The 27,308-nt window shown below is 39.7% G+C and overlaps 3 protein-coding genes across 5 annotated transcripts in view; 2 read left to right on the forward strand and 1 right to left on the reverse strand.

The window, feature by feature from the left end:
- fer (fer (fps/fes related) tyrosine kinase) overlaps nt 1-3,656 on the forward strand; it is a 21,121-nt gene extending 17,465 nt beyond the window's left edge. For both annotated transcript variants that reach the window (XM_061876266.1, XM_061876267.1), the window contains exons 17-20: nt 2,084-2,207; nt 2,279-2,433; nt 2,506-2,628; nt 2,698-3,656. In XM_061876266.1, coding sequence (XP_061732250.1) covers nt 2,084-2,207; nt 2,279-2,433; nt 2,506-2,628; nt 2,698-2,834 — 539 coding nt within the window. In that variant the 3' untranslated portion in view covers nt 2,835-3,656. The remainder of the gene's footprint in view (nt 1-2,083; nt 2,208-2,278; nt 2,434-2,505; nt 2,629-2,697) is intronic.
- Nucleotides 3,279-6,339, reverse strand: cdc26 (cell division cycle 26 homolog). 2 transcript variants are annotated; one of them, XM_061876269.1, is made up of 3 exons: nt 6,199-6,339; nt 4,080-4,169; nt 3,279-3,891 (listed from the first exon to the last, which is right to left on the reverse strand). In XM_061876269.1, the coding sequence occupies exons 2-3, from the start codon at nt 4,158-4,160 to the stop codon at nt 3,679-3,681; spliced, it is 294 nt and encodes a 97-aa protein (XP_061732253.1). In that variant the 5' UTR covers nt 4,161-4,169; nt 6,199-6,339; the 3' UTR covers nt 3,279-3,678. The 2 variants fall into 2 exon arrangements, with proteins under 2 accessions (XP_061732253.1, XP_061732254.1); XM_061876270.1 differs by having other exon boundaries at nt 6,207-6,330.
- On the forward strand, nt 6,212-26,924 carry prpf4 (PRP4 pre-mRNA processing factor 4 homolog (yeast)). Its single transcript, XM_061876268.1, has 15 exons — nt 6,212-6,378; nt 9,613-9,814; nt 9,889-10,075; nt 10,161-10,248; nt 14,569-14,648; nt 14,856-14,949; nt 17,065-17,159; nt 17,253-17,311; nt 18,550-18,673; nt 20,991-21,080; nt 21,179-21,301; nt 21,378-21,485; nt 21,592-21,710; nt 25,181-25,287; nt 26,776-26,924. Exons 2-15 carry the CDS (start codon nt 9,643-9,645, stop codon nt 26,860-26,862), a joined length of 1,533 nt encoding a protein of 510 aa, XP_061732252.1. The 5' UTR covers nt 6,212-6,378; nt 9,613-9,642; the 3' UTR covers nt 26,863-26,924.
- Nucleotides 26,925-27,308: the final 384 nt, after the last annotated feature.

The following is a 27,308-nucleotide window of genomic DNA, read 5'->3' on the forward strand; positions in this document are numbered from 1 at the left end:
ACTAAACCAAACTTAATGTTTTCATGCACTATAAAAAATACATTACATGAATTTGATGGAAATTTTAATACAAAAAAAACAATATGTTAAAACCTTTATTAGGTTTTTGACTTTTAAAGATGGGATTAAGACATGCACCTGGGGATAGGTTGATTGGCAACACTAAATTGGCCCTAGTGTGTGAATGTTGTCTGTCTATCTGTGTTGGCCCTGCGATGAGGTGGCCACTTGTCCAGGGTGTACCCCGCCTTCCGCCCGATTGTAGCTGAGATAGGCGCCAGCGCCCCCCGCCACCCCAAAAGGGGATGGATGGATTAACATGTACAGTATGGGCCAAAAGTTTGGCCACACCTTCTCATTCAATGCGTTTTCTTTATTTTCATGACTATTTACATCAGGCCTGGGCCATTATTTTGACTCGGGGGGCCACATTTAGAGAAAAAAATGTGTCTGGCGGCCGGTATATATATTTTTAGGAACTCCATTACAAAACTTCACAATAATGTCTCATTGAATGCTAAAAACTTTGTGACAGACCGCCTTAAAAAACGGAATGGAATTTGACATTTTTCCGTAAACGCTAAAACACTGAACATTGACAACATATGAATGTCACACCGCTTTCGATCGACATATTTTACAATCAAGTGAAACGCAACAAAAATGCAACAAACAGTGAAATATGAACGCGAAGGGTACAAAATGAATGAACACGTGGAGTTATGTACTGAACAAAAAAATGGGAAATAAATGAAAACATGTTTTATATTCCAATTTCTTCAAAATAGCCACCTTTTTCTCTGATTACTGCTTTGCACACTCTTGGCATTCTCTCGGTGAGCACATCAAATTATTTTATAATATCATGAGGTGACTTCTTATACACTTATATTCATAAATGATATACGGTTACAAGCAGCCCTTCTAGGGCAGCCATGACTGCGATGTGGCCCTCGGTGTAACCGTGTTCGACACCTCTGATTTAGACATTCTTAAATTGGTTCAGGCAACTTCGTTATTTAACTTTCATCACTACATCATTTGGGTTGGACTCCGCCAAGGCTGCCCTTTGTCACCGAATCTGTTTATAACTTTTATGGAGAGAATTTCTAGGCGCAGTCAGGGCGTTCGAGGGGATCCGGTTTGGTGACCGCAGGATTAGGTCTCTGCTTTTTGCAGATGATGTGGTCCTGATGGCTTCATCTGGCCAGGATCTTCAGCTCTCACTGGATCGGTTCGCAGCCGAGTGTGAAGCGACTGGGATGAGAATCAGCACCTCCGAGTCTGAGTCCATGGTTCTCGCCCGGAAAAGGGTGGGGTGCCATCTCCGGGTTGGGGAGGAGATCTTGCGCCAAGTGGAGGAGTTCAAGTACCACAAAGTCTTGTTCGTGAGTGAGGGAAGATTGGCCGAACGGTGCAGCGTCTTCAGTAATGCGGACGGTGTATCGATCCGTTATGGTGAAGAAGGAGCTGAACCGGAAGGCAAAGCTCTCAATTTTTCCATCCTCACCTATGGTCATGAGCTTTGGGTCATGACCGAAAGGACAAGATCACGGGTACAAGCGGTCGAAAAGAGTTTCCTCCGCCAGGTGGCGGGGCTCTCCCTTAGAGATAGGGTGAGAAGCTCTGTGATCCGGGAGGAGCTCAAAGTAAAGCCGCTGCTCATCCACACGGAGAGGAGCCAGATGAGGTGGTCAAGATGCCACCCTAACACCGGGCATGTACGACCGGTAGGAGGCCACGGGGAAGACCCAGGACACGTTGGGAAGACTACATCTGCCGGCTGGCCTGGGAACTCCTCGGGATCCCCCTGGAGGAGCTGGATGACATGGCTGGGGAGAGGGAAGTCTGGTCTTCCTTGCTTAGGCTGCTGCCCCCGCGACCCGACCTCAAATAAGCGGAAGAATGATGAATGGATTAACATCCATGACATATTTTTTTAATAACTTTTTATATTTACGTGGTCAGAAAAAATTTTCAATTTTTACAAAATCCCAGGGGTCACCCCATGTTTACCCCCTTGGGTAGAGCACCCTTTGCCTTTGAGCCGTGCGCCTCTCTGAGCCTCTGCGGTGTCCGTCAGGTGGAGACTTCCTGTCGTTCCTGAGGAAGAAGAAGGACGAGCTGAAGACCAAACAGCTCGTCCGTTTCTCTGTGGACGCTGCGGCGGGCATGGCGTACCTGGAGAGTAAGAATTGCATCCACAGGTAACTTGTGGAATGTGCGTCGTCACGGCGACCGTGTAGCAGATGAACCCCTCACCTCTTCTTGGTGTCAGGGACCTGGCGGCCAGGAACTGTCTGGTCGGCGAGGGCAGCGTGTTGAAGATCAGCGACTTCGGGATGAGTCGTCAGGAAGACGACGGCGTTTATTCCTCGTCCGGACTCAAACAGATTCCCATTAAATGGACGGCACCGGAAGCTCTCAATTACGGTAACACGTCTTACCTCTGACGTCCGTCTCACCGCCGTGACGTGACAAGTGTCTCGCCGTGTGCCCTCGCAGGTCGTTACAGTTCTGAGAGTGACGTGTGGAGCTACGGCATTCTGCTGTGGGAAACCTTCAGCCTGGGGGTGTGTCCTTATCCGGGGATGACCAATCAGCAGGCTCGAGAGCAAGTGGAGAAAGGTGAGACCGTCGAGGCGCACGTACGTCGTCGGCGGTTGCTGCTCCAGCGTTAACCGCTCTGGTTGCTAGGTTACAGGATGGCGTGTCCTCAGCGTTGCCCTGACGACGTGTACAAAGTCATGCAGCGCTGTTGGCAGTACAACCCCGAGGATCGTCCCAAGTTCTTGGAACTGCAGCGAGACCTCGCCGCCATCAAGAAGAAGTGACGGGAAGTGCGGCCTTCTTTTCCGCGTTTTATCTTATGATCGAGTGACTGAAGAGGGTTAAAACACCCAATGTGAACGGCGTGCGTCAGCATGGAGCGACGCAAGCCGACTCGGCATCTGGGAAGCGCCACATCCGGCACAGGAAGTATGTTGCTCTAACAGGAAATGATGGTGCGCCAGCGTTTGCCAACACTACATGCATTTTTGACACAGATGGGAGATGAGTGGTAATGTGCAACATCCCAATATCAAACACAAAGCATGCAAACAGGGGGGGGGGACCTCAACCTGTTTTAAGGACTCATTGTCCCACATCACTCAAACACTATTAGGCATCATTAGGAATGTGTATTATATATCTGGATTTAAAAAAAAAGGTATTTATATTGTTTTTATTGCTACCTGCATCCAGACGGCCACACGCCCTGACTGCATGAAAGAGAATTGACTCGTTATTTATTTATTGTAAAAAAAGTTTTTTTTTTTTTAATTTTTACTCAACACTTGATAGACATAACATGCATCCTTTTAACTTAAAAAAATGTTGCATTTTCTTGACAGTCGTCAGTCCAAATTCACCAAGCACACGCCTCGATGTTGTAGAAGATGGAGCTTTGTTATAGTGACGTCTCCACAGGACCACTGCTGGCCTGTACATAATTGCCAAATACCTTTTTTTTACGTTACTTCCATGTGACTAAGCCTTTTATAAGACCTTATTGATACATTTATAATGAAAATAAAATGAGAGAAGAACAACTGTGTTAAGTGATGACAACATCAGTGCCATAAATAAAACTTAAACGTTGTGTGATTTGAAAATGACTCAGATTTCAGCAACGTATTAAAACTGTAAACTTCCAAAAAGTGTGGGCAGGGTGGCAGGTTTGGGGTGTGGCTTGTAGCCGATGCGTTCGTTGATAAGCTCCGCCCTCGATGTGGCTGTTGAAGACAACGCCGAGGGTGAAGATTCCGCCCCGATGACGTCAACACCCATGACCGTGGCCCCGCCTACTCCACCTCCCGACTCCGCCTCTTCACGCTGACTCTTCCGGGCCTGAAAAAGTAAAAAGAGACTTAGAGATGCAAATAATTTTTTATTATTTTTCTCTAAAGTGAGTTTAATTTCATTGATGTTTGCTCCAAGGCACAATATATAGTTCACTCACATCCAAACATGGCAGATACTTTTTCCTTTTCAGGGTGAAAAGGCCCCACAGTAGTAAATATATGACTATTTGTTACCTCAAGCTCCTTCTTGATGCTCTCAAACTCATCAGTGTCATCCATCTTCAGCTCCAGACGAGTCGGTTTTCTCCTCAACATCTTTGATGACTATAGTGACAGACACCAAAACATTTGGATAATTGTGTTTTACTTTTACTTGACCCCTAGCAACTCAACTTGAAATGGACAACAGGACTCAGCAAGTGTTGCCAAGGCCCTGAAAAATAAAACAGGGCCAAGTCTTTCCATGTTCTTTTGTTGGAACAACTGGATAATAAAGCAAGACGACTAGAATTTAAGTTTACAAATGTAGTTAAATACAAACATTAGCCATAGCAGTGCTGGAGAGTAGACAGAGCACAAAAAAGTCTGGGGCCAATCTCTCTTGACAGTCCCACTCCATTCTTTTTGTCCATTTTCCCGAGTGGAGTGGATTGGGCTTAAGTTCAATGAAACTGAAAGTAAACCTAAGCGTGTGTTTTTAAACACACACACACCTAGCACCTCTTCTCACCATCCAAACTAAAGCGTTTGCTATGTGTATGTGTGAAAGATACATGGTGGATGCGTAGTGTTTGGTTCCAAAAGAGTGACTTCCAATGCAATTCCGTCCATTTTATGCCGTTTGTCCCTTTTGGAGTCGCGGGGGGTGCTGGAGCCTATCTCAGCTGCATTCGGGCGGAAGGCGGCGTACACCCTGGACAAGTCGCCATCTCATCGCAGGATCATTCGGGTTGGACTCCGCCAAGGCTGCCCTTTGTCACCGATTCTGTTCATAACTTTTATGGACAGAATTTCTAGGCGCAGTCAAGGCGTTGAGGGGTTCCGGTTTGGTGGCTGCAGGATTAGGTCTCTGCTTTTTGCAGATGATGTGGTCCTGATGGCTTCATCTGGCCGGGATCTTCAGCTCTCGCTGGATCGGTTCGCAGCCGAGTGTGAAGCGACCGGAATGAGAATCAGCACCTCCAAGTCCGAGTCCATGGTTCTCGCCCGGAAATGGGTGGAATGCCATCTCCGGGTTGGGGAGGAGACCCTGCCCCAAGTGGAGGAGTTCAAGTACCTAGGAGTCTTGTTCACGAGTGAGGGAAGAGTGGATCGTGAGATCGACAGGCGGATCGGTGCGGCGTCTTCAGTAATGCGGACGTTGTACCGATCCGTTGTGGTGAAGAAGGAGCTGAGCCGGAAGGCAAAGCTCTCAATTTACCGGTCGATCTACGTTCCCATCCTCACCTATGGTCATGAGCTTTGGGTCATGACCGAAAGGATAAGATCACGGGTACAAGCGGCCGAAATGAGTTTCCTCCGCCGTGTGGCGGGGCTCTCCCTTAGAGATAGGGTGAGAAGCTCTGCCATCCAGGAGGAACTCAAAGTAAAGCCGCTGCTCCTCCACATGGAGAGGAGCCAGATGAGGTGGTTCGGGCATCTGGTCAGGATGCCACCCGAACGCCTCCCTAGGGAGGTGTTTAGGGCACGTCCAACCGGTAGGAGGCCACGGATAAGACCCAGGACACGTTGGGAAGACTATGTCTCCCGGCTGGCCTGGGAATGCCTCGGGACCCCCCGGGAAGAGCTAGACGAAGTGGCTGGGGAGAGGGAAGTCTGGGTTTCCCTGCTTAGGCTGCTGCCCCCGCGACCCGACCTCGGATAAGCGGAAGATGATGGATGGATGGATAAAGGTGGGGACTGCAATTGGCCCGCGGGCCCCGTGTCTGAGACCCCTGTTTTACATCTTACCATGAATTGATTAACATGGACCCAGACTTAAACAAGTTTAAAAACTTATTGGGGTGTTACCATTTAGTGGTCAATTGTACGGAATATGTACTGTACTGTACAATCTATTAATAAAAGTAAATAAACATCTTTACACCTGCACATGCGCTGCTAAAGGTAAACAAACAGCAAAGTCATTTTGTGACAATTGACAATTATAATTATATATATTTTTTAAGTGACTTTGACCAAAGGTAGCAGTTTATATGTACTTTTGACGTCACGCGCGGACATTTGATATTTAATGGTCGCTTCAAGACAGGGTAAACAAAGCTAAGCGGCTAACTCTGAGACGTCGACCTCCTTTATGTTTTTATTTGTATCTATTTGTCTCCGATGCCAAACCAGCTTGATTAAAAGTTACCTGCTTACTAGTTGGATGTTGTTGTGCGTCTTCACAGAGTTCTGAACCGCTGAGGAATTTTGGAGCGTCCAACGCTTCTCGCGGGGAGAGTCACCTTTGACCCGGAAACGGATGTTGTAAATACATCCGGTGAGAACCAGGTCGCCTGCCATACGATCGGCGCGAATTGCTTTTCTTCAAGTGAGTTACATGAACATTTAAGTGAATTCTAATTATTATTTGGCATGTAAATATGTTAGGTATCAAGGTTAAGTGTTTTAATTTGTATTTTTAAACCTTTTGTGCTCACTCGTGAATCGTGACGCTTTTTCCGCTATATTGCTAATGCTAGCCGCTAACACCCGATGGCTCTTGACTTTTTCTTTTCAATCAATCAAAGTTTACTTATATAACCCTAAATCACGACTGCCTCAGAGGGCTAACATAATATTGTGGGAGTCCAGTCCACAGTGGATCTAACATAATAGTGAGAGTCCAGTCCATAGTGGATCTAACATAATAGTGAGAGTCCAGTCCATAGTGGATCTAACATAATAGTGAGAGTCCAGTCCATAGTGGATCTAACATAATAGTGTGAGAGTCCAGTCCATAGTGGATCTAACATAATAGTGTGAGAGTCCAGTCCATAGCGGATCTAACATAATAATGTGAGAGTCCAGTCCATAGTGGATCTAACATAATAGTGAGAGTCCGGTCCATAGTGGATCTAACATAATAGTGTGAGAGTCCACTCCATAGTGGATCTAACATAATAGTGAGAGTCCAGTCCATAGTGGATCTAACATAATAATGTGAGAGTCCAGTCCATAGTGGATCTAACATAATAGTGAGAGTCCAGTCCATAGTGGATCTAACATAATAGTGAGAGTCCGGTCCATAGTGGATCTAACATAATAGTGTGAGAGTCCAGTCCATAGTGGATCTAACATAATAGTGTGAGAGTCCAGTCCATAGTGGATCTAACATAATAGTGTGAGAGTCCAGTCCATAGCGGATCTAACATAATAATGTGAGAGTCCAGTCCATAGTGGATCTAACATAATAGTGAGAGTCCAGTCCATAGTGGATCTAACATAATAGTGAGAGTCCAGTCCATAGTGGATCTAGGGACGGCGTGGCGCAGTGGGAGAGTGGCCGTGCGCAACCCGAGGGTCACTGGTTCAAATCCCACCTAGAACCAACCTCGTCACGTCCGTTGTGTCCTGAGCAAGACACTTCACCCTTGCTCCTGATGGGTGCTGGCTGGCGCCTTGCATGGCAGCTCCCTCCATCAGTGTGTGAATGGGTAAATGTGGAAGTATTGTCAAAGCGCTTTGAGTACCTTGAAGGTAGAAAAGCGCTATACAAGCACAACCCATTTATCATTTATAACATAATAGTGTGAGAGTCCAGTCCATAGTGGATCTAACATAATAGTGTGAGAGTCCAGTCCATAGTGGATCTAACATCATAGTTAGTCCAGTCCACAGTGGATCTAACATAATAGTGAGAGTCCAGTCCATAGTGGATCTAACATAATGTGAGAGTCCAGTCCATAGTGGATCTAACATAATAGTTAGTCCAGTCCTTAGTGGATCTAACATAATAGTTAGTCCAGTCTATAGTGGATCTAACATAATAGTGAGAGTCCAGTCTATAGCGGGGCTAGCAGGAGATCATCTTGAGTGGAGACAGTTCAGCAGCACAGAGACGTTCCCAACTGATGCACAGATGAGTGGTCCACCCTGGGTCCCAACTTTGGACAGCTAGCGCGTCATCCATGCCCACCAAATCTGTCCCCCCCCCTGGCAGATCAACTGGTCATTTAAAGGGGGGTCATTTAAAGGCTAGAGTTTACAAATGAGTTTTAAGATGGGACTTAAATGCTTCTACTGAGGTAGCATCTCTAACTGTTACCAGAGTACTGGAGCCCCAATAGAAAACGCTCTATAGCCCGCAGACTTTTTTTGGGCCCTGGGAATCACTAATAAGCCGGAGTTCTTTGAACACAGATTTCTTGCCGGGACATATGGTACAATACAATCAGCAAGATAGGATGGAGCTAGACCGTGTAGTATTTTATACGTAAGTAGTAAAACCTTAAAGTCACATCTTAAGTGCACAGGAAACCAGTTCAGGTGAGCCAGTACAGGTATATATGTATAAGTATATATGTATATAAAAGGTATACACAGTGTAGGCGTGATATGATCAAACTTTCTTGTTCTTGTCAAAAGTCTAGCAGCCACATTTTGTACCAACTGTAATCTCTTAATGCTAGACATAGGGAGACACGAAAATAATAGGTTACAGTAATGGAGACGAGACATAACAAACGCAAGAATAATGATCTCAGCGTCGCTAGTGGACAAAATGGAACATACTTTAGCGATATTTTTTGTACATTTGATTGTTTTCTCCAATTTTGCCTACTTTTCTTACAGTTTTTTGCAGTGTGTGAAAAGACTGTATGGACGTTGGTATCATGTTTGCCAGTATTGTTGTCGATTCGAAGAATTCATGTGAACATCAGATATGAAACGAGCAGCTTTATAAGTATATTCTACTGCAGCGACGCACACACTTTTTCTGCAGGCGAGCTACTTTTCAATAGACCAAGTGGAGGGGATCTACCTCATTCATAGATATCATTTATATTGATTTATTTATGAAATATATGTTTTTGTTAACAAGTTAAAGGTGTTTAATGATAATACAAGCATGTTTAACACATATAGATTAATTTCTTTCATGAAGACAAGAATATAAATTGGTGTATGACCTGATTCTGATGACTTGCATTGATTGGAATCAGACAGCAGTGATGATAACGTCCACATTTTCAAATGGTGGGAAAAAAAGTCCTAATTTCTGTCCAATACCACAAGAAAGTGGTTGTTTTTTTGGCATCTCATTTGCCCAACTTCCATACTCCTTTTTATACACTTTACAAGAAATACATTGGCGGAAAACTCCATAGCTCGCTAGCATGTGCACGCCAGCTTTCTGAGACTCTTATTTTGTTAGCCCAGGCAGGATGAAGCAGCGCTTTTATTGTGAAGGTAAGAACTGTGCAGTCGGTCTTTAGATTTTGAGGGCAGGTACGGCGCAAGACTCTGTTGAAACAAAAAGTGTTTCTCGCCTTCCTGTCTGTCTTTTTTCTTAATAATGAGCTCGCAGCAGCCAGATTCATCTCACAAGAATGTTAATCAAGTGACGAAAGGGATGTCGTATTGAAGATTGATGATTGCTAGTTTTTAGGTCTATTTTTTTAACGGCTGGCTGGCGGTCGAATAACTGATTGCTAATGTTCTACTGTAATGTTCTACTGTAATAAGTATATTATTGACATCATCATCGTCAATGCTTCAATGTGTTTGGGCACCTTTTTAGATGTTGCTTTCATGATTATTGCACTTTTTTCAATTTTTGCAGGAAGTCTTTTAGGCCTTTTCAAGACTCAGGATGTCAGACGATGAGGATTTGGTGCCCGCCCCAAAGAAAAGTCGCGTTTTCTATGGAAGCCTGGAGGAAAAAGAGCGCGAACGCCTGAAGGCAGAGACATTGAGCGGATTTGTGACAGGAAATGATGCCGTGAAGGCAGGAATCGAGGCGGGAAACATAAACATCTCGTCTTGTGAGTGACTGTTTTATAACACAGCCTTGATGTCTGAAGCAGGATGTGACTGGTTGTCTGGTGATGCTTTGCAGGTGAAACTCTGGACCTGGAGGAGCATGTCAATGAGCGACAGCAAGAAGCGCTCGCAGAGTTTGAGCGGCGGCGGCGAGCGCGACAGATCACAGTTTCTACAGACGACACGGAGGTCAAGGCAGGACTCAGGATGCTCTCAGAGCCCATCACTTTGTTTGGGGAGGGGCCAGCTGACCGACGGGAGAGGTTTGTGACATTCTTTACACTATTGTGACCCTGAATGCAACACAAACAAACGTACTTTTACTGCCGCGTTGTCCACTTTTTTTAGGCTACGTGGTATTTTGTCTGTGATCGGTCCAGACGCTCTAAAGAAGTCCAGGAGAGATGAAGACCGATCCAAGCGATCGCAGGACGAGGTAGGCATGACACCCACTAGGGATGTAACGATAAACGTTATGATGATAAACTGCGGTAAAACTTCCTACGATTAGTATTATCGTTTTACATTAAAATGCTCACAAAACTCCACTCTGATAAAATCCCGGACAGGTGACTCGGCTAATTTACTGGAGAAGCAAGCTGGCGCTATTGAGCTCCACATACTAAAGCAATGGTTTGATGCCAATAAACTATCAATCAACCTAAATAAAACTAAATATATATTTTTTGGAAATCGGAAAAATAACATACAGCGTCATATAAGAATTGATAGAAAGGGTGTATTCAATAAAATTTTGGGGAATCTATATAGATGATAAGTTAAATTGGAAACTGTACATAAATATACTTAAGACAAAGATGGCAAAAAATATTGCTATGTTACATAAAATTAAAAACTCTGTGAATCAAAAGGCTCTTATCATGTTATATAATTCTTTCATACTCCCATATCTTAACTATTGTGTTGAAATCTGGGGAAACAATTACAAATCAAACATCAACTCTATACTTTTACTTCAGAAGAAAGCGATTAGAATTGTAACTTATGCGAATTATCATGACCATACCAATGCTCTGTTCATTACATTAAAAACATTAAAACTGCACGATCTTGTTGACCTCAATACTACTATTGTGGCTTTCAAAGCTCATAACCACATGCTGCCTGGGTGTTTACAAGTGAGATTTAAACCCAGAGAGGATCCCTATGACCTCAGAGGTTCAGCTTTCTTTCAGAAAGCAAAAATAAGAACAAGCTTAAAAAGTAGATGTGTTTCTGTTAGAGGAGTTCAACTGTGGAACAGCTTGGATGATTCCTTCAAATGTTCCAGTTCCATTCACACATTTAAAAAACACTTTAAGACCAATGTCTTGAAAAAAATATATCACTCTTGAATTAACATTGTAGTTAATACTATGATTAATGTTAATTAAAAATTAAACATGAGATATAAATAATAATAGAAGTACAATTGTTTGTATATATTGTATATATAATTAGTGCAAAGGTCTATATGTACACAGGGATATTTCACATGCCTGTACTGTGTATAAAATTGAACTACGTTCATGTTGTTTATAATGTGTATTTATAATAAGTTGTGCAAAGGACTTTTTATAACTTTCGGAAGTTTATTTTGTACTTGAAATTGTTTATAGGGTTAGGCGCAATAAGTGTTTAACTTCAGCCTAAACCCTTTCGGTCTGTAACATTTTTTATTTTCAATGTATGAATGTACAACTTTTTATTTTCAATCTATGAATGTACAACTGTTTTTTTTGCTTTGTTGACCATTGACCGAAGAACAATAACTTGAAAACGAGACATTAACCTCTTTTTAATTCATAAACAACAATTCCCAATCCTAACCTATATACCGTATTTTTCGGATTATAAATCGCAGTTTTTTTCATATTTTACTTAGGGGTGCGACTTATGTGTGAAGTTATTAACACATTACCGTAAAATATAAAATAAAATTATTTATCTCAATCGCGGAAGAGACGAAGAAAATGTCAGCAATCGTCACACACACGTCAACCAATAAGAATTCGGCGAAGGAGGGTCATGGCAGAAGTGCATTGTGGGTCATTGAATGCTAACTGCTATATGCAATATGCTACTGCCGTAGCTATTAAAATGGATCGTTTCAACGTTGGCGGTAACTTATAAAAACCGAGAAGGGCTGAACAAAAATGGCAGCGAAAAGGAAATCATGTACTGCAGTTTACAAGCTGGACGTAGTGAAATATGCAGCAGAAAACGACAAGAGGAATCGGCGCATATATTTGGAGTTGGCAGAGTTTTTTAGAAGCGACATCGAGGAAGAAGATTTAATGGGATTTATCGATTATGAGTGACAGATTGTTTGGTAAACATATAGCATGTTCTATATGTTCTAGTTATTTGAATGACTCTTACCATAATATGTTATGTTAACATAGCAGGCACCTTCTCAGTTGCTTATTTATGCCTCATATAACCTACACTTATTCAGCCTGTTGTTCACTATTCTTTATTTATTTTAAATTGGCCTTCAAATGTTTATTCTTGGTGTTGGATTTCATCAAATAAATTTCCCCAAAAAAATGCGACTTAAACTCCAGTGCGACGTATATATGTTTTTTTTCCTTCTTTATTATGCATTTTCGGCTGGTGCGACGTACACTCCGGAGCAATTCATAATCCGAAAAATACGGTAAACATATTACTATCTGAGCAACTAAGCTATGCAATTTTCCGCATCAAACCTATAGGATATATAGTATACTGTGTGACTATTTGTTTATTGTATTAAATGTTTTAAGAAAGTTTGGTTATAAGTGTGTATGAGTAGTTTCAGAGCACATTCAAAAATGCTGTAATAATGATAACATGATCATTTTGGTGACAATAATCGTGATATGAAATTTTCCTATTGTTACATCCCTAACCACACACACACACACACACACACACACACACTGGTTATCATTTGGAATGGGGACCAAGTTTTTGATCATCACTTGTGGGGACCACCCTTTCTACAGGTTGTGGAGGCATACATTTTTTTTTTAGGTAAAATGTCCACTGCCCAGTTAGATCATACACGTTTTTAAATCTCTGGATTGATGAAGTAAATAAATAAATGATAAATGGGTTGTACTTGTATAGCGCTTTTCTATCTTCAAGGTACTCAAAGCGCTTTGACACTACTTCCACATTTACCCATTCACACACACATTCACACACTGATGGAGGGAGCTGCCATGCAAGGCGCCAACCAGCACCCATCAGGAGCAAGGGTGAAGTGTCTTGCTCAGGACACAACGGACGTGACGAAGTTGGTACTAGGTGGGATTTGAACCAGGGACCCTCGGGTTGCGCACGGCCACTCTGATCATTCTTACTGGGGACCCTGGGGAAAAAGAGTTAATATGGTTCATGGGGTCCAAATTTAAATAGTTTTTCATAATTCACACAAATGTGTACGTGAGTCATGAGGACCATTTAAAAATAAAAAAGTGATTAACCATACGCCGAAGAAGTGTGAGCAGAGCAGCGGGTGCAGTACCAGCTGCAGCCAGATGAGGGGGCTGCTGTGTTAATGTCTCACACTTAAACTAACCAGTAAACATGTTTTATAGGCCAAAGCTTAAAAATCACTCAGGCATCTTCAGAATTGATCCAACTATCATTTAAAATCCATCATTTCTACTCAGTGGCTTAGTGGCTAGAGTGTCCGCCCTGAGATTTGTAGGTTGTAAGTTCAAATCCTGGCCAAGTCATACCAAAGACTATAAAAATGGGACACATTCCTTTCCTGCATGGCACTCAGCATCAAGGGTTGGAATTGGGGGTTAAATCACCAAAAATGATTCCCGGGCGCGGCACCGCTGCTGCTTACTGCTCCCCTCACCTCCCAGGGGGTGATCAAGGGTGATGGGTCAAATGCAGAGAATAAATTCGCCACACCAAAAGTGTGTGTGACAATCATTGGTACTTTAACTTTAACTTTAAAAAGGTTTCCCTTTAGGGCAGTGGTTCTCAAATGGGGGTACGCGTACCCCTAGGGGTACTTGAAGGAGTACGTGAGATTTTTTTAAAATATTCTAAAAATAGCAACAATTCAAAAATCCTTTATAAATATATTTATTGAATAATACTTCAACAAAATATGAATGTAAGTTCATAAACTGTGAAAAGAAATGCAATTTTCAGTGTTGACAGCTAGATTTTTTGTGGACATGTTCCATTCATATTGTTAAAGATTGCTTTTTTTTGTGAAGAAATGTTTAGAATTAAGTTCATGAATCCAGATGGATCTCTATTACAATCCCCAAAGAGGGCACTTTAAGTTGAAGTGTACAAATCTTTATTATAATTGAATCACTTGTTTATTTTTCAACAATTTTTTTGTTATTTTTATATCCTTTTTTCCAAATAGTTCAAGAAAGACCACTAAAAATAAGCAATATTTTGCACTGCTATACAATTTAATAAATCAGAAACTGATGACATAGTGCTGTATTTTACTTCTTAATATTTTTTTTTCAACCAAATATGCTTTGCTCTGATTAGGGGGTACTTGGATTACAAAAATGATAACAGGGCATCACTGAAAAAAGGTTGAGAACCACTGCTTTAGGGGACCTGTTTTTTTGTCCCCATACCGTCAGAGGTCCCCTATAGGTGACTGTGTAAATAGAGCTATGCCCCCATTAAGTCAGCATTGTCAGAACACACACACACGCACTCACTCAAGAGTGTTTTGTGACATTAAAAGATGTTTTGTTTTTTTCCTGACCAATTACAGTGTCACCAGACGTGGTACCACGAAGGGCCCGCCCCCCTCAAGGATGCTCGTCTTTGGTTGGCCCGTTACTCTCTACCCAGGTATTTGGCCAACGACTCGACCAATGAGAGTTCAGTGACACTTAAGTTTGGATTCTTGGTTGTCTTTATGACAAAGTGGTTCCAGAGTATCTTAGTTCTGTAAACATCTTTTAAGCCAGCTTGTGTGTGGGGACAGTGTCAAGACCATAGAGTCCTTCAAATCAAATATCAAAATGTGTGTGTTCTCTACTCTGATTGGTCTGCCAGGGCTATTAAGCGTCTGGATGCGGCCAGGGCCCAGAAGGATATGTGTGAGGCAGCCAGAACTGTCCGACAACAAGAGCTCCACAAGACCCTGAGAGTGAGCATAGACTTTGTTTGTGGCTTCAAAACATTAGTCTTGTAGTTCAGGATGGGAATTGATGATGATATTATTGATATGTAAGATTCCGATTTGGTTCTTTATTGACTCTCATTAGGATAAAAAGAGAACAAACAGGTGAATTAGCATCAACTATGTTTAGTTGAGAAGTAAAATTACTGCACAAACCCAACAGCCTAGGACTCTTTGAAGTGTTTCCAGTATTTTCCGGACCATAGGTCTTCACGACGAGCGGGTCTAGTCAGGTTTATTTTCATATATAAGGCGCATCGGATTATAGGGATCATATTTTATTTTTTTTTCCTAAATGTAAAACACCTTGTAGTCTACATAACATGTAATGGTGGTTCTTTGGTCAAAATGTTGCATAGATCAGTGGTTCTCAAATGGGGTACTTGAAGGTATGGCAAGGGGTATGTGAGAGTTTTTATTAAATGTTCTAAAAATAGCAACAATTCAAAAATCCTTTATAAATATATTTATTAAATAATACTTCAACAAAATATGAATGTAAGTTCATAAACTGTGAAAAAAAATACAACAATGCAATATTCAGTGTTGACAGCTAGATTTTTTGTGGACATGTTCCATAAATATTGATGTTAAAGATTTCTTTTTTTTTTTTTTTGATGAAATGTTTATAATTAAGTTAATGAATCCAGATGGATCTCTATTACAATCCTCAAAGAGGGCACTTTAAGTTGATGATTACTTCTATGTGTAGAAATCTTTATTTATAATTGAATCACTTTTTTTTTTTTTTCAACAAGTTTTTAGTTATTTTTATATCTTTTTTTTTCAAATAGTTCAAGAAAGACCACTACAAATGAGCAATATTTTGCACTGTTATACAATTTAATAAATCAGAAACTGGTGACATAGTGCTGTATTTTACTTCTTTATCTCTTTTTTTAAACCAAAAATGCTTTGCTCTGATTAGGGGGTACTTGAATTAAAAAAAATGTTCACAGGGGGTACATGACTGAAAAAAGGTTGAGAACCACTGGTATTGGTGATATTTTACAAATCATCTTCAAGCTGCTTTTTTGACAGTCATTTCAGGATGCGCCGTTTTGTGGGCAGTCTTATTTATGGCTCACCTTGGACAACGTCTTATCCCCGTCATCTTTGTAGTAGCGGTGTAGCGTGCAAGGATGGGACTGGAAGAAGTGTCAAAAGATGGAGCTAACTGTTTTAATGACATTCAGACTTTACTTCAATCAATAACGAAGCAGCATCTCCTCATCCGTGGTTCGCTAGTGCAACAACAACGCCGGAAATGTGTCCAGTGAAAAACCATCCGACCGGAACTCTCTAATAGCTAAAGTTCCTTGGGTGAATAATGTAAACTCACTACACCGGTATGTTTTAACGCTTTCATAGCAAGTTTACTGACAGGTAGAAGTAAGAACTTTATACTACTTTATATTAGAAATGGCAACAGCGGAGGATGAATGTCACATAACAAGAAGATAGAGAAAAAGAAGAAGCTGGGCACGGACTACAAAGGCGATAGCGCGCAAATTTTGAGAACATATGCAGATCCCAAATACAGATCAGCAGGTACCAGAAGGTAAAAAATGTTCCTTTTGCATAATATTATAAAACATATTGCCAGATAATATGTCTTACGTTACACACACACCATAATAATACTCGTATGTTGAAGCACAGTTCCATCCATCAAGCGGTGCCACTTCATAGCTTACCAAAGTTGTACTAAAAAAATTTGATAGATTTTTAAACGCAATGAGTAATGTTCCATATTTTAAATAAATATATACAATTTTGGCATTGTTTACTTGAGTCATTTCAGTCTACACATATCTCTTATGTGTGACTGCCATCTACTGATCACACTTATCATTTCAACATGTACCAAATAAAATAGCTTCGAGGTCGGCAAGCGCGACCAAAATTATTGCGTACACTAGGCGCACCGTCGAAATCTGAGAAAATGAAAGGATTTTAAGTGCGCCTTATAGTCCGAATAGTACGCTATTTTCTCCTTTTTTAGAAGGTTTTTAATCATTATTACGATAAAGTTTTTAAGGTTCAGTATCGAAAGGTCAAACAAATGTTCTTCTTTTTCAGTACTTGAACAACTTCTGCAGTCAAATCGGCGACGATCGACCAATCAGCTTCTGCCACTTTAGTCCCGACTCCAAAATGCTGGCTACGGCCTCTTGGTAACACACACACACACACACACACACACACACAAACACACACACACACACTGATTGAGCTAATGTTATGCTAACATGAGCTAATCCCCATAGGAGCGGTTTGTGTAAGCTGTGGTCCGTCCCTGACTGCACCCCGATTCGCACACTAAGAGGTGGGCGGACCCTCACATGTTTGTCAAACCTCCATATGAGGTCACAATTTAGAAAAAGTTTGTGAAATGTGTGAAAATTAAAGGCTTACTGAAATGAGATTTTCCTATTTAAATGGGGATAACAGTTCCATTCTATGTGTCATATTTGATCGTTTCGCGATATTGCCATATTTTTTCTGAAAGGATTTAGTAGAGAACGTCGACGATAAAGTTCGCAACTTTTGGACGCTAATAAAAAAAGCCTTGCCTGTACCGGAAGTAGCAGACGGTGTGCGCGTGACGTCACGGGTTGTAGGGCTCCTCACATCCTCACATTGTTAATAATCATAGCCACCAGCAGCAAGAGAGATTCGGACCGAGAAAGCGACGATTTCCCCCATTAATTTGAGCGAGGATGAAAGATTCGTGGATGAGGAAAGTTAGAGTGAAGCACTATTAAAAGAAAAGGCGACGGCTCCAGGCGACGGCAGCGATTCAAATGTTATTAGACACGTTTTACCAAGATAATTCTGGAAAATCCCTTATCTGCTTATTGTGTTAATAATGTTTAGTGAGATTATAAAGTCATACCTGAAAGTCGGAGGGCTGCGGTGACCGCCAGTGTCTCTGATGGAAGCCATGGAGGAGCCAAGATCACAGCTGCTTTTTGACAGCTGCTGCAGGAGGTCGCATAATCCGCTCAAGTCTCCGGTAAGAGCCGACTTAATATCACAATTTTCCCTCCCAAAAACTTGCTGGTTGACATGTGGTAGAGAAACATGTTCTTTGTTAAAGCTTCACAACAAACAAAGAAACACTGGCTGTGTTTCGGTTGCTAAAGGCAGCTGCAATCCACCGCTTTCCACCAATATCTTTCTTCTTTATAGTCTCCATTACTAATTGAAGAAATTGCAAAAGATTCAGCAACACAGAAGTCCAAAATACCATGTAATAATGCGATAAAAACAGATTACTTTTCGCCGTGAGTGGTGCTGGGAGAACATGTCCGCTCCAACCAATAACGTCACAAGCACATAAGCGTCATCATTCCGCGACGTTTTCAACAAGATACCTCGCGGGAAATATAAAATTGCAATTTAGTAAACTAAAGCGGCCGTATTAGCATGTGTTGCAATGTTAATATTTCATCATTGATATATAAACTATCAGACTAGTGGCTTTCAGTAGGCCTTTAAGATGTAGGAATAAGGGTTTTGATCACATTGTTGATTTATATTGCTGCCTTTCTATGTCTGAAGGTCACAACACCAACGTGGGAGCAGTGGTTTTTCGTCCGCAGGCCGGAGTGTCTCTCGACCAATCAGATGTCAGTTTGGCCTCTTGTGCTGCAGATGGATCAGTGAAGCTTTGGAACCTGGAAAGGTAAGACAGCAGGAAGCAAGCAGAAGGAGAAGGAGGGCAGCTTGTCGGGCGACTTTATCGCTGCAGTAGCAACACAAACAAACCGGGTTGACGCTAGGAGGGAAGGACAAAAACTGGATTTCCCGGCAAAAATCGTTTTGACGGCTAGGAAGAAGAAACGTAGTGTAGGCAGCCAGCACGGAGTGGGGGCATGGCTGCGTAAGCACACTGGAGAAAAATTCTCACAAGAACTCAAATAAATGCCCTGTCAGATATCGAAACATATTTGGGGAGAATTATTAACAATGAGATTGATTTTCATTCTTAAATGAGGCAAAAAGTGAACCTTTCTCATGCAGGGCAAAAATGCTGATGCTTGGTTACGACTACCTACTTCTTTATTTTTTTTACTATAATAAAAAAAATATGTAATTTTTTTAAATAGTGTTCCCTCGTTCTGCGCTAAGGGGACTACTTGTCCAGGGTGAAAACCGCCTTCCGCCCGATTGTAGCTGATATTGGCACCAGCGCCCCCTGTGACTCCAAAGGGAATAAGCGGTAAAAAATGGATGGATGTTCCCTCGTTTAACACGGCAGTTATGTTCCAAAAAGTACCCGCTTTAAGTGAAATCCGTATAGTAGTTTATTTTTTCCCCCCTGTTTTTTATGTGTTTTCGTTCATTATGTTTTTTCATTTACATGATGTTTTTTTTATTTATTTACTGTGAATGTTTTTTTTTGTTTATAGGGTGTTTTTTTTTCATTGATTGTTTTTTTCATTTACAGTACTGCACAGTGTATGTTTTTTTGCTTCTTATATTTATTTGAAGTCTGCAAAAGCCCTAACCACACACTTTATAAACTTTTCTCACATTTCTCTCGTTAAAACACTCTCAAAGTTGAAACCTTTGTGGATTTAAAAACATAATTACAGAGTACTTTATTAAAGAATGAAACCAAAGTTCAAAACCTGGTTTTTAGGGCTCTAGGATTTCTTTTTACCTATTAATAAGCCCGGGTTTTATCATAAAGCCCGCAGCATTTCCACAGATAACCGAAGTCGCAGCATCTTTTTGGGACTTAAATCCTGCACTTTTGGTTTCGTCCTGCATTATGAAGGTGCGAGAGGGCATTCCATAGAGGAGTCTCCACTGCCGGATGCACTTTAAAGTCATGTTCAGGATTATATCCCCCACCACAGTATACATTCTGTACCGTACAGCAGTGGTCCCCAACCTTTTTGTATCCGCGGACCGGTCAACGCTTAATAATTTGTCCCGCGGCCCAGTGGGGGGAGGGGGAATCCTTTTTTTAAAATTTTATTTTATTTATTTTTTCTTTGTCATGGAAAAAGGGACGTTTTTGTCATGAAAAAGGGAGGTTTTTGTGGTTGGTGCACTAATTGTAGGTGTTTATATTGTGTTTTTTATGTTGATTTAATAATTAAAAAAAAAAAAAAAAAAAAATATATATATATATATATATATATATATATATATATATATATATATAGATATATATGGGCTTAACTATATATATCGATATATATGGGCTTCACGGTGGCAGAGGGGTTAGTGCGTCTGCCTCACAATACGAAGGTCCTGCAGTCCTGGGTTCAAAACCGGGCTCGGGATCTTTCTGTGTGGAGTTTGCATGTTCTCCCCGTGAATGCGTGGGTTCCCTCCGGGTACTCCGGCTTCCTCCCACTTCCAAAGACATGCACCTGGGGATAGGTTGATTGGCAACACTAAATTGGCCCTAGTGTGTGAATGTGAGTGTGAATGTTGTCTGTCTATCTGTGTTGGCCCTGCGATGAGGTGGCGACTTGTCCAGGGTGTACCCCGCCTTCCGCCCGATTGTAGCTGAGATAGGCGCCAGCGACCCCAAAAAAAAGGGAACAAGCGGTAGAAAATGGATGGATATATATATATATATATATTTTTATTTTATTTTATTTTTTTTTTAATAAAAATGAATAAAAAAAATTTCTTTGGCCCGGTGGTTGGGGACCACTGCCGTACAGGACACATGGCATGAAGAAGATTGATTGACAATGGTCTACAATCTTTTGGCCAATCAGGACGCAGAACACTGCGCATTTATATGCTGTAAAAAAAACAAAAAAAACATGCGACTGTAAAAAAATTACACACACAAAAAAATCTGTAAAGTGAAGCGTGTTGTAGCGAGGGAGAACTGTACTGGTATAATATGTCTATTTCTTCTATCTGCTGATGTAGTTCTGTTGTAGCTACTGATACATACAATAAAATGAGAAATATCGATAATCGGTCAATCCCTAGTGAAAAGTAACACATTCTCTCTGTGGTTGCCATAGTGACGAGCCAGTGGCGGACATCGAGGGTCACAGTGAGCGAGTGTCCCGCGTTTGTTGGCATCCGTCCGGAAGGTTCCTGGGAACGACATGGTAAAAGACGCTCCTGCTAACGCACATGCTAACAATAGCCTCCACATATACAGTATGTACGAAGCCCCGCCCCCCCGGTCACACCTGTGTGCTTGTAGCTACGACCATTCATGGCGTCTTTGGGATCTGGAAGTCAAGGAGGAGATTCTTCATCAAGAAGGACACAGTAAAGGAGTTCATGACATCCATTTTCATCCTGATGGATCACTGGCTGCTACCGGGTAAGTACTAGTGCTACATTAGAACATTGTTCTACTATACAGTACACACACATCTTTACTATCATACACGCCGTAGTGGACTGGATGCCTTTGGGAGAGTTTGGGATCTTCGCACAGGACGCTGTGTCGTCTTCCTCGAAGGACACCTGAAAGAGATCTACAGCGTGCACTTCTCACCTAACGGGTCAGCCAATCACAAGAGAGCACATCAGACCCACTTTGGGTTCACGTTGAAGGTGAAGCGGAAGGACGGAGCTTAAATGTTTTACCTGGACGTATGTTCTTCTCAGCTACCACCTAGCATCAGGAAGTGGAGACAACACCTGCAAGGTTTGGGATCTGAGGAACAGGAAGTGCCTGTACACAGTCCCCGCCCACCAGAACCTGTTGTCAGGTGTCCGATTCCAGCGTAAGATGTTTTCTGAGCCAATGGATATAAGGCAGTGGTGTCAAACACCTTTTCATTGGGGGCCACTTTGCAGTTAGAGGGCCACTTATATTATATACATTTTAAATTGCTTCATTACACAATTATTTATTGTTATGTATTTTAACGTAAACTGTAAGAAAAATATGTAGATTTTAGAGTAAAGTTTAGCTGCCGAAATTTTACCATAAAATATACCATGTTTTTTACTATCCATCCATTTTCTACCACTTATTCCCTTCGGAGTCGCGGGTACTGTAAATTAGAAAACAGTGCCACTGTTTTACTGTAAAATCTATGGGCGTTTTAACGGTGTATTACTGTAAATGGCAAAACAATATTACACTTTTTCTTTTTTACTGTAAAATACTGGCAACTGAGCTACCATTTTTTTTTTACTGAAAAATAAGTTTTTCATTGTACAATTTGATGGAAAAGTTGCTTCAGAATCAACAGTCGAGCTGATATTTAAGTAATTATTTTGATGTTTGGAATGTGTGATAATATACATTTTAAATTGGTTCATTACACAATTATTTATTGTTGTTCTATTTTTATGTACACTGTAAGAAAAATATGTAGATTTTAGAGTGAAGTTTAGCTGCTGAAATTTTACCATAAAATGTACACAGTTTTTTACTATGTATACTGTAAATGGGAAAACTGTACCACTGTTTTACTGTAAAATCTACGGTCGTTATTTTTACGGTGTATTATTGTAAACGGAAAAACAGTATTACCCATTTTTGTTTAGTGCTTTTTTACTGTAAAATACTGGCAACTGAGCTACCAGTTTTTTTTACCGAAAAATAATTTTTACATTGTACAATTTGATGGATAAGTTGCTTCAAAATCATGAATCAAGCAGATATTTAAGTAATTATTTTGATGTTTGGAATGTGTGGTAATATATTTGTAATATACTATATACATTTTAAATTGCTTCATTACGCAATTATTTATTGTTGTTATATTTTTTTACGTACACTGTAAGAAAAATATGTAGATTTTACTGTAAAATATAGCTGCCAAAATTTTCGCTTAACATGTACAATGTTTTTTACTATGTATACTGTAAATGGGAAAACAGTACCACTGTTTTACTGTAAAATCTACGGTCGTTGTTTTTACGGTGTATTACTGTAAACGGAAAAACAATATTACACTTTTTTGTTTTGCGTTTTTACAGTAAAGTTCTGGCAACCGTTTTTTAACGAAAAATAGGTTTTACATTGTACAATTTGATGGATAAGTTGCTTCAGAATCATGAGTCAAGCAGATATTTAAGTACTTATTTTGACATTTGACTGTGTGATAATATATTAGTAACAGTGAATAATATATACATTTTAAATTGCTTCATTACACAATTATTTATTGTTATATATTTGTACATAAACTGTAAGAAAAATATGTAGATTTTAGAGTAAAGTTTAGCTGCCGAAATTTTAGCATAAAATGTACCATATTTTTTACTATGTATACTGTAAATGGGAAAACAGTATCACTGTTTTACTGTAAAATCTACGGTCGTTGTTTTTACGGTGTATTACTGTAAATGGAAAAACAATATTACACTTTTTTGTTTTGCACTTTTATTGTAAAATTCTGCCGACAGTTTTTTACAGAAAAAGTATTTTTACATTGTACAATTTGATGGATCAGTAGCTTCAAAATCAGGAGTCAAGCAGATATTTAAGTACTTATTTTGATGTTTGGAATATTAGATTAAGTTTTATATTAAGATATATGACATTGCATACGGTACATGTATTTTTTTTTATGTCAAAAGAGAAAGTTGACATACTTTAGAAAGAAATAGACGCATGGTAATTCCAGGCCTTTGCGGGCCACATAAAATGAGGGGGCGGGCCTTGAGTTTGACACATGTGATATAAGCCATTCAGTTCAAAAATATGACCTTGTTGGATGATCGCCTTTAGCCTTAGCATTGATGCTAATGTAACGGGTTGTGAGTTTTTCCTTGCCCTTATGTGGGCTCTGAACCAAGGATATGGTTGTGGCTTATGCAGCCCTTTGAGACACTTGTGATTTAGGGCTATATAAATAAACATAGATGTCGGAGTCGCGGGTACTGTAAATTAGAAAACTACCACTGTTTTACTGTAAAATCTATGGTCGTTTTTACGGTGCATTACTGTAAATGGCAAAACAATATTACACTTTTTTTTTTTTTTACTGTAAAATACCGGGAACTGAGCTACCTTTTTTTTTTTTTACTGAAAAATAATTTTTACATTGTACAATTTGATGGAAAAGTTGCTTCAGTATCAACAGTCAAACAGATATTTATGTAATTATTTTGATTAGAATGTGTGGTAATGTATTTGAAATATACTATATACATTTTAAATTGCTTCATTACACAATTATTTTTTGTTGTTATATTTTTTTACGTACACTGTAAGAAAAATATGTAGATTTTAGTGTAGAATATAGCTGCCAAAATTTTAGCATAACATGTACAATGTTTTTTACTATGTATACTGTAAATGGGAAAACAGTACCACTGTTTTACTGTAAAATCTACTGTCGTTTTTACGGTGTATTATTGTAAACGGAAAAACAATATTACACTTTTTTGTTTTGCGTTTTTACAGTAAAGTTCTGGCAACCGTTTTTTAACAAAAAATAGGTTTTACATTGTACAATTTGATGGATAAGTTGCTTCAGAATCAACAGTCAAGCAGATATTTAAGTACTTATTTTCATATTTGCAAAGTGTGATAATATATTTGTAATATACTATGTACAATTTAAATTGCTTCATTACACAATTATTTATTGTTATATATTTGTACGTAAACTGTAAGAAATAAATGTAGATTTTAGAGTGAAGTTTAGCTGCCAAAATTTTATCATAAAATGTACCATATTTTTTACTATGTATACTGTAAATGGGAAAACAGTACCGCTGTTTTATTGTAAAATCTACGGTCGTTGTTTTTACGGTGTATTACTGTAAACGGAAAAACAATATTACACTTTTTTGTTTTGCGTTTTTACAGTAAAATTCTGGCAGAAGTTTTTTAACGAAAAATAAGTTTTACATTGTACAATTTGATGGAAAAGTTGATTCAGTATCAACAGTCAAGCAGATATTTATGTAATTATTTTGATGTTTGGAATGTGTGATAATATATTTGAAATATACTATATACATTTTAAATTGCTTCATTACACAATTATTTTTTGTTATATTTTTTTACGTACACTGTAAGAAAAATATGTAGATTTTAGTGTAGAATATAGCTGCCAAAATTTTAGCATAACATGTACAATGTTTTTGACTATGTATACTGTAAATGGGAAAACTGTACCTCTGTTTTACTGTAAAATCTACGGTCGTTTTTACGGTGTCAGGCAAATATTTACTTACTATATAAACAAACATAGATGTATTGACTAATTGAATGTGTGTGTGCCTGCAGCAACAGACGGCCACTTCCTGTTGACGTGTGCATATGACAACATGGCTAAGGTTTGGAGTCATCCTGGTTGGATGCCGCTGAAGACCCTGGCAGGACACGAGGGAAAGGTAAAATCTTTGCTTTATTTGTATGTTTTTTGAAGAAAATATAACAGTAAGCACATTCTTTGCATGGGCGGCATAGCTCGGTTGGTAGAGTGGCCGTGCCAGCAACTTGAGGGTTGCAAGTTCGATTCCCGCTTGTGCCATCCTAGTTACTGCCGTTGTGTCCTTGGGCAAGACACTTTACCCACCTGCTCCCAGTGCCACCCACACTGGTTTAAATGTAACTTAGACATTGGGTTTCACTATGTAAAGCGCTTTGAGTCACTTGAGAAAAGCGCTATATAAATATCATCATCATCATCATCATTTATTTTTATTCCTTTCATGAAAATGCATATTTACAAGCCACGTACAATTGACACTGTCATTGTTTTTTTTGTTTTTCTTTCTTATACATTTCCATGATCAGAAAGGAGCAGATGGAAGAATTATATTCTTATATTTATCTGCCCCTTTTTTTTAACACAAATTACAGTATTTTAGATTAATTACAACTGTTCCCTCCACCAACACCCGAACTCCAACATACTTTTCCATTTTCCTTTAAGCACTTTCACAATGACACGTCCAATCCAAATCAAAACTCAGTTTGATATAATTTCAGTTTTCTCTTTTTATAACTTTTTTTAAACACAAATATATTCTTACAGCTTTTTAAGTCTTTGTTTAGAGAATTCCATGCTTTCACACCAACAACAGACAAGCACATTTGTTTCAAATTTGTTCGCACTCTTGGATGTTTAAAGTCATTCGGCCTTCTGTGGTTCTCATCTTCAGATGTGAACACAAATAACTTTTGTATGTCCTTCGGAAGAACTTTATTTCTCGCTTTGAACATCATTAATAGTGTATTCAATTCTACAATGTCTTTTAGTTTTAGTAATCCTGACCTAATGAAGAGTGAATTTGTGTGGTCTCTATATCCTACTTTAAAAATGATTCGAATTGCTCTTTTCTGTGAAAGAAATAAAGGCATTATGTTGCTATGATATGTATTTCCCCATATTTCTGCACAATAATTGAAATAAGGTAGAATAATTGAGCAATATAACATTCTCATTGTGTTGTATGGAAAACTATATTTAACCTTGTTCAAAATAAATAAGCTTTTAGATATCTTATTTTTCACATGCATTATATGAGCTTTCCATGTCAACTTTTCATCTAAGATGACCCCAAGAAATCTGATTTCAGACACCTTCTCAATTTTCACATTGTTTATGGATAAACTAACTTCTATCTTTCTTTTATTACCGAATACCATATACTTAGTCTTTTCCAAATTTAAAGATAATTTATTTATATCAAACCACAATTTTAGTTTAACCATTTCCTCTTTAATATTATTGGCTAAAATGTTCAAGTCATCTCCTGAACAGTATAAATTTGTATCGTCTACGAATAATACGCACTGTAAAATTTTCGAAACCTCACAAATATAATATAATTCACTAATATAATATAATTCACTAATTCACATTTGTTTTTTAGGTGATGGGCGTGGACGTGTCACCTGATGGCAAACTGATCGCCACGTGCTCCTACGACAGAACTTTTAAACTTTGGGTGTCTGAGTGATTTAATCTCATTTTTTTTTTGTTTTTTTAAATAAAATGTGGCTTTTGTCCACATGTTCCCGAGCAAGTGATGTGTATTTCTGGTCTTGTCATCCTCGTCCTCGCAGAAGGGTGACACGCCAGTGCGGCTGGATCTTAAGACACGTCTGAGACGCTGTAATGAACCAAAAGTTGCTTTATTACAAGCGAGTGTCATTATACAGGACTGCAGTTCCTGGAGGAGGTCCGCTCAAAAATGAAGCACTCCTAACTTGGAAAAGCCAAACCATCAGTTTTATATATCTACCTCCTAGGAGCGGCATGGCGTAGGTCGCCTGTAAGGACCAGATGAGTCGCCCGCTGGCCTGTTCTAAAAATAGCTCAAATAGCAGCACTTACCAGTGAGCTGCCTCTATTTTTTTACATTTTATTTTTTTCCTAGCAAGCCGGTCTCGCTGTGCTCGACAT

Source organism: Nerophis ophidion, linkage group LG17 (genome assembly GCF_033978795.1).
Source record: "Nerophis ophidion isolate RoL-2023_Sa linkage group LG17, RoL_Noph_v1.0, whole genome shotgun sequence".
NCBI classification, from domain to species: domain Eukaryota; kingdom Metazoa; phylum Chordata; class Actinopteri; order Syngnathiformes; family Syngnathidae; genus Nerophis; species Nerophis ophidion.